Source organism: Gossypium arboreum, chromosome 12, assembly GCF_025698485.1.
Source record: "Gossypium arboreum isolate Shixiya-1 chromosome 12, ASM2569848v2, whole genome shotgun sequence".
Classification (NCBI taxonomy): Eukaryota; Viridiplantae; Streptophyta; class Magnoliopsida; order Malvales; family Malvaceae; genus Gossypium; species Gossypium arboreum.
The window spans coordinates 90,149,681-90,160,861 of NC_069081.1; the positions used below are offsets into that span (position 1 = coordinate 90,149,681).

Below are 11,181 nucleotides of genomic sequence, written 5' to 3' on the forward strand. Positions count from 1 at the left end.
CAAGTGTTGGTGATGTTTCTATTTTGGTCTTAGCATGTACCTAGGGGATCTTTGATTGATATAATTATTTTGTAGCATGATGGTATTTTGAGTACTATGTGAATATGTATAAGTGTAAAAGAAATGGTCAAATTGTGGTTAGCATGATAGTTTCTTAGTTAATTGCTTAATGCTTTCATGAATGGGATGGTATATGTTAGACATTATGCTTGTTTGATGGTTGAGCTTAGTTGCGTTTTATGATGTACTTAGTTGGTATCTTAGCATGAGTTTAGTCAAGAATACTTTTATGTTTATGACCTATTTGAATGTTTAGGTAGCCTTTGTGTCTAGGTTATTTAGATAAGATGAAAATCAAATATGGAATGTTGATTGTGTTCATGATTAGCTTGATTATTGAGGTGCTATTTGAGGCATATTGGTTGACATTTAAGTGTTTAATTGGAAGATATTATAGTTTCTAACTTGATAGGTGAATCTAGTAAGAAATGAACTTTCTAAAGATAGATTTTACCATTTTGAATTTAGGTATCGATATTTTGGCATTTGATATTGATACATGACTACATGAACAACTTTAAAACAATCAAGATACCAAAATGTTATCAATTTTTATTTGGCTATCGATACTTTTGCATAAAATATCGATACCATAAAATATTTATCAATACCTTTGTTTTGCAAAGAAAACAATAATGAATTTTGGTATCAATTTTCAAAAAGGTATCGATTCATATCGATACCAACTATAGATTTTCATAAAATATTTATCAATACCTTTGTTTTGCAAAGAAAACAATAATGAATTTTGGTATCAATTTTCAAAAAGGTATCGATTCATATCGATACCAACTATAGATTTTCATTATTGACCTATAAACCTTAAGATTTTATAATTCGAACCTATTACATGCTTGAATTTCACAATTAGGTCCTTACAGTGTTCAAAATTTTAATATGTTTGATTATATGTTATTTAATTTAGTGAGTTTTTGTTTAGTAAAGTATCTATCAATTATTAATTTTTGTTGTAATATGTTTTTTACTTGGGTACGTCGATCAGATCGAGTAAAGTACAACAAATATAAGCAGAATTAAATGAAATTTGGATATCGAATTTTAAAGAAAAGCTTACAATCATAGAGTATTGATGATATGTAATGAACCCGACCTTGGCTAGGTATGCTAACATTGTTAACCCAAATAGCTAATACAATTATTTTGATTAAAATATTTATATGGATTTTCTTAAAATATTGTTCTAACTTATCTTGCTAATATAGATTTAAAACAAAAATACATAATCATATTTTATATTTTAATTGTAATAGTTAACGGTGTTATCTATTTAAATTAATTAAATGATATTATAAAGATAAAATGATCAAATTATGTTAAATTAAAGATATAATGTCAAATTTAGTCTTCAATATTTATATTTTTGTATGCTTGTCTCTCTTTTTTTTGGAGTTAAATTTGACCTTTTACCTTTTAAAAAGAGTCAAGTTGGCATCAACCTTTTAAAAAGAGTCAAATTATTATTTTTAATGAAAATACTTACTATTTTTAAACATAGCAGTCCACATGAAAATCCATATGTAGTTCATGTTTTTTTAATTTTATGAACTTTTTATATTTATTTTTTGAATATTTTTATATAAATTAAAGTATTTGTTGACATGACATATAAGACAAATCTTGTCATATCAATATAAAGTATATGTGGGTTATGACACCAACATTTCCGTTAAAGAGACAATTTGACTATTTTTCAAAGGCTAATGGTCAAATTTTGCTAAAAAGAAGAATAAGGATCAAATTGATAAATGATGTAAACATTGAAGGTTAAATATGGTATTATGCCCAAATTACTATAAAAACTAAATCCAAACTTTGAGCATATAGAGAGTCCAAAATTATAATATACTATTTAGTATCCGAGTTTGGCTTGATTTTTAGTTTGATACTTATATATTTTTGTCCCGATTACATATCTAAATTTAATTTTATGTTTAATTTAGTACTTAAACTTTTTTTAATTTCAATTAAGTACCTATAAAGTTTTTTACTAGAATACACAAGTCAAACATTTTTTGATTCGTTTAATTTAAATACTAAATTAATAATTGAAGCTAAATTATTATAATTTAACCATTGGGAATCCATCCCTATACGTCACCATGTGAACTATATGGTGTACAACATTATTCCAGGGATTGCGCAACACAAGATCGTGGACCCCCACGAACAGAAAATAACTACATTAACGAACAAACAGACCAAATTGAAAAACATTGAACAAGCTTTGTCCTAAGAAGCTAAAAAGACCGAGTCAACTCAAATCCCGTCCCTCATGTTTGATGTTTCCATGGTCATCCTAATTTATAGCCATAACCCACCACTTGCTAAAACCCTTTCCTAAACTTCCACCAAAACAAAAACAAGGCAAATGTATAAAACAAAAATTAAGAAAAAAAGGACAAAGATTGAATTTTTCTTCACATTGACTCCCTTGAATCCATACAATCAAATTTTATAGAAGAAAAAACCCAGAAAATTTACTCAGAAGGGTTCACTAAAATTGTGCCAAAATTGCGAATACTAAAGAGTACGAGCTGCAAAATGCAGCAGAAGGGACAATAATTAGTCCATCTTCTGTTATGGAGGACCAACTGCATGCTACGCCATCGTCGACGTTACCCCTTTTTGAAGTTGCCGAGCTACATCCGGCACCGTCGAGTTTAATCATCGAGGGAGGGGATTATCCTCAGGTACAAAGCTTTGCGGATGTTAGGAACATATTGTTTGTGGAGTCTTCTAAGATATGGTCTATTGCAACTCCTATTGCGTTCAATATTTGGTGCAATTATGGGATCAACTCCTTCACCAACATTTTCGCGGGTCATATCGGCGATATCGAGCTATCGGCTGTCGCCATTGCTTTGTCGGTCGTCGCGAATTTTTCATTTGGTTTCTTGGTTAGCTTCTCTCACGTTTATGTGTTGTTTCCTTTCCTTTATTTGGTTAGCTTCTTGGTGCAATTCAATGAAAAAGGGGTTAATTGCAACAAAATCCCCGCATTACCGTTCAAATTCTAAATTGATAGTGCTCGGGGACAAAGCCAAAATTTTGTGTCAGTAGAGCAAACATAAAATTGTTATAAAATTTTGGGGGTTACCTCTAAAAATTTATGTTAAAAAGGCTTAAATTAAAATATTAATTTCTAGGAGGGACCAAAAAAGTTATTTTTTATTTAATCAAGGGGCCCAGTCTTGCATGCTTTGCCTTGCTAAGGTATAAGTATTATATCAATCAAATCTTTCAATCAAATAGTTATTAATTTATGTGTTAAATAGCAGTTTAGATATAATGTGAAGCATATTAGAAACATGAGAATCAAATTGTGAACACAAATATACTTATTGCACGAACAGTTTGGATTTCACCTTTTAAAAAAATAATTTTGTGTGTCAATAAAATTTAGCAAGGTTAATTTTTTTTACATATCATATTTAAGTTGTCTATATAAATAGGGACAAAGGCAGGAAAATAATTTAGGGGGTCAAAAGATAATTTTATCATTATATTACTCGTATTTTTATAATTTTTCACTGTTTTACCAATTTTGGAGGGCCAATGTCACTATGTGTCCCCTTGAATTTACATACAATACGTATCAATGTGTTTATTATTCGATTAACGTGATTTAAATATGCACCATGTAATATTTGAGTTGACATTTAATGCTCAACTTATTACTTATGTTAAATGAAAGGATCTAATTGATACAATATTAAAGATTTGATTAGAACATTTTGAAGTTATGAAATAAATTTAAAATCTAAAGATTGTACGGTGAAATTAGCTCACTGAAAAACATATCATATTTTATTTTTTAAATATATTTCGTGACTATTTTTATAAACTGCAGTTAGGAATGGCGAGTGCACTCGAGACCCTATGTGGGCAAGCATTCGGTGCTGGACAAATAGATTTACTCGGCATATACATGCAACGATCCTGGATAATCTTATTCGCCGCCTGTTTCGCCTTGTTGCCTCTCTACTTATACGCCACCCCACTACTAAAACTCCTCGGTCAAGAACCTGGCATTGCCGACCTCGCCGGAGAATTCACCATGCAAGTCATGCCCCAAATGTTCTCATTAGCCATCAATTTCCCCACCCAAAAGTTCTTACAAGCACAAAGCAAAGTCGGGGTCTTAGCCTGGATAGGCTTCGCCGCCTTCGTCGGACACATCCTAATCATTTTCCTCTTTGTTAATGTCTTCAAATGGGGTACCACAGGTGCTGCGGTGGCTTATGATATATCAGCTTGGTTGGTTGCTTTGGCTCAGCTTATATATGTGGTGGGATGGTGTAAGGATGGCTGGTCCGGGTTGTCGTGGCTAGCTTTTAAGGATCTTTGGAGTTTTGCTAAGCTTTCTATAGCTTCGGCGGTGATGCTTTGTTTAGAGATTTGGTACTTCATGATGATAATTGTTCTTACTGGTCACCTTGAAGATCCAGTCATTGCGGTTGGGTCCCTTTCAATATGGTATGTTCAAGGTCGAGCCAAAGTTAAATCGAAACCCAAAATTTGGCGGACCATAAACATCTCTACTCTATATTCTCTCAATTTTTTTTTCATTCTTACGTTTTTTTTTTTAAAGTAAATTGAGTTTTTATTCAATTCAATGTTTCAGCATGAACATCAATGGCTGGGAAGGCATGCTATTTATCGGGCTAAATGCAGCTATAAGGTAACCTTAAAAAGAAGGTTTAATTTCACTAATCATCCTCAAACTACGATTTAGAATTTAAATTAGTCCTTAAACTTCAAAATATTTTAATTGAACCCCATTAGTATCATATCATTTAAGTTCTATTATTCTAACTATTTGCTTGCACGTTATATGTCAGCTGAAATTTGATGTAAAGCATATTTAAAACACATTGATCAAATTGTAAACGTATGTAAATTTACAATATGGACAATTTGGATTTGATGTGTTAAAAAAAAATATAGCCTTCCTAAATTTTATTGACATTGTTTATATTTTTTAACACGTTAAATTCAAATTGTTCATATGGTGGACACACATGTGTTTTAAATACACTACTCTACGTTATGTCCAAATTGATATTTAATTCTTAAATTGATAGTTGGATTGACAGAATCACCTGATTAATACAATACCAATACTTTGAAAACTCAACTATTGCCTTTCAAAGTTTATAAACCAATTTAAATTTCGGGCAATAGTTAGGGGGCTTCCTATGCATACCCCAAGAAAACTAGGATTTTCTTATGTTATTGATGTTGAAATTGGGTTTTTTTTATTTTATTTTTATTTTTATGCAGTGTAAGAGTGTCTAATGAGCTTGGATCAGGCCATCCAAGGGCAGCCAAATATTCAGTGATAGTCATTGTTGTGCAATCTCTTCTGATAGGGTTACTTTCAGCACTTGTAATCATGGCTACCAGGAACAAATTTGCTATCATATTTACAGATAGCGTAGAAATGCAAAAAGGGGTGGCTAGTTTGGCTCATCTTCTTGGCATAACCATGGTGCTAAATAGTGTGCAGCCAGTTATATCAGGCAAGCAAATTCTACCCCTTCACACACACAAAAATGGAAAATTAGCATTTGAGAGGTCAAATAATTGGTGCCATAATCATTGCAACATGCAGGTGTTGCTGTGGGAGGAGGTTGGCAAGCCTTGGTAGCTTATATAAACTTGTTCTGCTATTACATTGTTGGCCTCCCACTTGGATTTTTTCTCGGTTATCACATTCATTTTGGGGTCGAGGTAATCTTTCATACACTATGTTTCCCATGCTTCAAGATGATCTTATTAAGGACTTAAAGTAATGATATAGTATCAATTAGGTTTTTCATTGTTGTTTAAATTGAATTGAATCGTCTGTATACCGGTCCAAACAAATGGATTAGACCGGTTTTAGAACAAATTGCTCAAAATTAGGGTTGAGTTTGAAGTGCAAATTAATTTTTTTTATAGTTTTAGCTAAATTTAATGATCCGGAAAAAAAGTCCAAACAGCCCAACCCAAATACTTAAACCAAACAAGCCAACCCACCCAAATACTTAAAAAATGAAGGAAAAAAAAAAAAGGAGAAGAGAAATACTAACCTAAATTGGAGCATATAATTGGTATCTTATGTTATTATTGTTATTTATTTGTGTTTATAATTTATATTTATATTTATTTTTATTTTTGGTTCGATTGGACTGATTGAACCAATTTGGCCAAGAATCGGTTATCTAACCTGTTTGACCACTAGTCCGATTTTAAAAATATTAATCTTTCTATTAGTTTAGGTGTTAAATGTCAACTCAAGTTTAACATGGAACCTATTTACATAAACAACTTGACCATGACATGTTTAAAAGAAAAATAACATACTCTTGAATTTTGTTAACATTTTTTTCAATACATCATATCGAAGTTATCAACGTAGTAGGTGTACACAAGTTTATAAATTATTTTAAGTATTTTAAATATGCTTTGTATCATATTTGAACTTGTATTTAATGCCTAAATTGATGGTTAGATTAACAAAAGGATTTGATTAATACAATTTTGATATTTTAAAACTCAATTAAACCAGTATAAAATCTAAGGATGTGAGCAATGGTTTGAGCATACTTGATGGAATTAACCCATTCATCTACAGATCACATGAACATGATGATGGAATTTAATAATAATAATATTGAAAGCTTGATTTTGCAGGGAATTTGGGTTGGCATGATTTGTGGGACATTCTTGCAAACGTTGATCCTCTTGTACATTATTTATCAAACTAATTGGAACACAGAGGTGGGGCATTCTTTTCCTAAAACATTAATGGATATTTTGAGCTAAGTTTATAAAATCTAATAATAAAAGAGTTTTTTTTTTTAGGTTGAGCAAGCATCTGAACGAATGCAACAATGGGGAACTGAACTACAAGTCTCCGAAAACAAAGAATATAACTTTTCCCACTAAATATTCAACATTGTCAACGTTTGCAAACGAACCACATTTCGTAAACTTTAGTTGAAATCCCTCGACAAAAACTTAATTTGTACAATTTTTGTACCATCTTTAGATTGGATTCCTTTGCTTTTAGAGCCTTCAAGTATAGTTTTCTACAATATTTTTTTTTTAATTTAGCCAAATGCAAAATACTACATGACAACATGCATGTAAATAGCTAATGGGCTTGGTTACCAAAAAGAAAACATTTTAGATAACAATTTGCTGCTATATATAAAATTTAGTAAAAATTAAATCACACATGGCTTGATTAAGATAATGTAACTAAACTATTTTATGAATTAATATTATTTTCATTTTTACCAATATTTTTGTTTAAATTATGATATAAATTTTGATATAATCCCACTATGATTTAAAAAACACTTAATATTTTCTCATTTTAGTGATTAAATTTTGAAAATTTAATTAAGATAATCCAATAATTTTATTATTATTATTATGAATCTTTTAGTACCTCGACAATCATGAGAATCGAGCATAGTATAGAGTTCTGATTATCAATTTTCTTGGGAATAAAGAGGAACAAGGAAGCAAAATTTCATGTAATAAGTCTTAACTTTTGATTCCAAATCTCATATTTATCGAATTTCTTTTATTTATTGAAATCGAATTTCTTTTTATTTATTGATGTTGAATTTAGTTTAATATTTTGACTATTTTTCTTACTTCTTTATTTCGTATAATACAAAATTTTAATAAGCTCTCTCACAACATTTCTTCATTTAAATAAAATTGTTGAGAGCTTGACTCTATTTATAAATAAAATGACACTATTTTCTTTTTACTTAATTGGGAAAATAATAAAATTCTCACCATTTAACTCACATTTACACGACGTAAAATTCGAATATTGGATCTTAAATTTTCTAATACCAAAGCCTCATTAGTAACTTATTAGAATTATAGTTTTGAATCTTTTATCTTTAAAAAATTAATCTCTAAAAAAAATACTACCTTTATTAAACCTATTGTTCTCTAAACACTGGAATTTTTTCTATAATTTCTGTATAAATGTTTTTAAAAAATATAAAAGTACTATCGAGATCCCTATATTAAAAATAGGATTGTATTCTACTCCTTCTACTTAAAAATAAATAAATTAGTCACTATATCGTTAGGTCAAAGATCAAACTAGTCATTTTATTAAAAATTCCGTTAATTTTACTATTAAAATTAGTCTTTGTACATTAATACAAGGTACATATGACACGTTATGTGTCACTATCTCGATTATTTCATCATCACATCAATTTTTAACAATACAAATAAATAAAAATTTTAACAAAAAGATTAATTTATTCTTTAATTTAACATACAAAGACTAATTTATTTATTTTTAAATAAAAATATAATATAATATAATTTAACTCTTACTATAAATACCTTATATTTCCTTTAAAAAAATGGTGATTTATTAATTATCGGTCAATCTTTGTACCAAACCAAAAGTTAAACGAGGTAAACAGTCAAACTTAATTAAAAAAACCGCCGAAAAGAATTTGTGGGACCTACCGCCAGTTGTTTGGGTAAAGTTTTGATATTAGATTTTGGTCCCTACTTTTCCAATGAATTGCATATCAGACCCATTTTATTTTTATTTTGGTTTAATGCACATTTAGTCCCTAAAGTATACTGTTTTTCTCACTTTGGTCTTTCAAGTTTTTTGAGCCCACTTCAATCCCTAATATTATCAAAAAATTTCAGTTTAGTCCTTTGAATGTTAAAAAATAGTTGGAATATTCAACTAATCATAAATTGCCATATGTTATACTATGACATCACTAATAAAAAAGTTTAAAAATCTTTTAAAATGAAAAATACTATAAAATTTTGCCAAAAATATTATAAAACTGTAATAAATTATTAGAAATTTTAAAAATATTAAAATACCAAATAATTATAAAAATATTTGAAAAATTATTGAAAATTGTAAAAAGAATAGTAAAGACTATTAAAGAAATATGTGTGCACTAGAGGTGTGCATGGGCCGGGCCGGGCCCATACAAAAATTTAGACCCATTTTCTAGGCATAGCCCGTCCCGGCCCAAAATATGGGCTTAAAAATTTGTCCAAGTCCGGCCCAAAATAAAATTATTAAGCCTGAGCTCGGCCCGGCCCGGCCCATATTAAATTTTTTTAACTTATTTCATTAAATAAAAAATTTTAAAATATAATAAATCATCAAATACATTTAAAACAAATATTAAAATAAGAAACAAATAAAAAATTATATTAAAATAATTCTTAAAACAATACACAAATTGAAAATATAATAAAAATAATTATATTAAAATTAAAAATAAAATGTAAATATGATTAAAAATAAAAAAATATATATTTAGTATATAATTCGGGCCGGGCCCGAGCCAAAAAAGTTTTACCCGAGCTCGGCCCATTTTCTAAACGGGCCTATTTTTTTGCCCAAACCCATATTTTGGGCCTATATTTTTACCCGAACCCTCCTATTTTTCAGGCGAGCCTTTGGGTCGGGCCGGATAGCCCGGCCCATGTACACCTCTAGTGTGCACCCTTTTGGTTTGTTTAACTTTCAAATAAGTGATGAAATGGCTTCTCTGAAATCAAAATATAGCTCCATAAATTTCATTATATTTAAAATGATTTTTTTTATTATAAAAATATCTAAAATTACCCATAGTCCTTCTTCAACCCTTCAATAGGAGGATAAATGCTGTAACATCCCAAAAATCAAGGGTTAGTAGAATCAGGTTTGTGAATTGAGAGAGAATGATCATGCCTTAATTTTTTAAATTATCTATGCATTTTTAGGAAATAAATGATGTATTGGTTTGTTGGTTAAGTATTAGTGTAAAGTTTTTTGAAACCCAAGTAGCAACATTTTTATTATTTTACAAATTTTGCCTTAAACCCTAGTATGTGACATGCCTTGTTTTTTTAAAATAAATATTTCAAATTATATCAAGAATGAGTTATTGGTTTGATGGTCAAACATTAATGAAATTATCCTTGAGGTTTTAACTTCAATTCCCTTCCCATGCAAATAATTTAATTTTTTGACAAAAACCCATTATTTTAATGTGTGGGCCAACCAAGCCTAGTTAACCTAGGTATAAATATTAATTTTACTAATAATCAACCTTTAATCCTCCTCTTCATTGCCCTGCCCATTCCTCTCCTCCTCTCATTCTCTTTGATTTTAATTTTTTTTCCTTTCCTCCGTTATTGTCGTCACCTACACCTAGTTTTACCATCTATCTTTTTTTTTTCTTTTTCTTTTTGCCACAAGATTTGTTAACATATTCTCCACTATGCTGCTGTCATTTTTCCTCATTAAAATCAGCCACAAATCTAAAATCTTGAACTCTAAGATCAATATCGAACATTGCCAAGAAAGTGCTATTGTCGTTTCTCTCGACTAGCTTGGGTAAGGTCTCTTCTCTTTTTAATTTCTTAATTAATCTTGTCCATTAAAAACCTAAATTACTAGATCTAGAATTTGAGGGATTTTAAATGATTTCAAAGGTATTTTTTAGAATTTAATGAGATCTCAAACCGTTTTAAAATTTAGTCCCAATTTTGGCCACCATGGGTGGTGGTGCGTGCGCCTATGTGCAAAAAAGGAGATTGTTTTGTTTCTTGGTTCTTGCCTATATTTTTCCAGCATTAATTTGAGTTCTTGAACCCTCTTAATAAGCTTTTAAACCCATTTCAATTAGGGAAAAACATTCTTGATCGATTGGCAATTCGGATCTCACAAATTGTGAAGCGTAAGTGCAATTAAGGGTAACTAGTTTGTTATTTCAACATATTTGTTAGATAAAGGTTATGAATTGATTAAATGAAGAAATTTAATGATTAATTAACTACTTATTTTCCAGTATATTATTGAATTAGGTGCTGACCCAAACACTCCAAATCATCCGTAAAGGCTAAGAATGATTGTACGTACGGTTTGCATCGATACAGTGTAAGGAATCTAACTAGTTTGGATTCATAAAATAGTTATAATTTCAACGATTGGTTTGAACTCATAACTAGGTATTTGAGGGTTGGTTTAATGGTAAATTGATTGAATTTATACTGAATTTTGGTTAAGGTTCGTTTTAGGAATTATTAAGGAAAATTGGAAGATTC

General features: G+C 29.7%; 1 protein-coding gene across 1 annotated transcript; it reads left to right on the forward strand.

The window, feature by feature from the left end:
* Positions 1 to 2,416: 2,416 nt before the first annotated feature.
* LOC108477554 (protein DETOXIFICATION 34) lies at positions 2,417 to 7,366 on the forward strand. Its single transcript, XM_017780092.2, has 7 exons — positions 2,417 to 2,978; positions 3,932 to 4,557; positions 4,706 to 4,762; positions 5,365 to 5,603; positions 5,696 to 5,814; positions 6,760 to 6,846; positions 6,931 to 7,366. The coding sequence occupies exons 1-7, from the start codon at positions 2,661 to 2,663 to the stop codon at positions 7,012 to 7,014; spliced, it is 1,530 nt and encodes a 509-aa protein (XP_017635581.1). The 5' UTR covers positions 2,417 to 2,660; the 3' UTR covers positions 7,015 to 7,366.
* Positions 7,367 to 11,181: the final 3,815 nt, after the last annotated feature.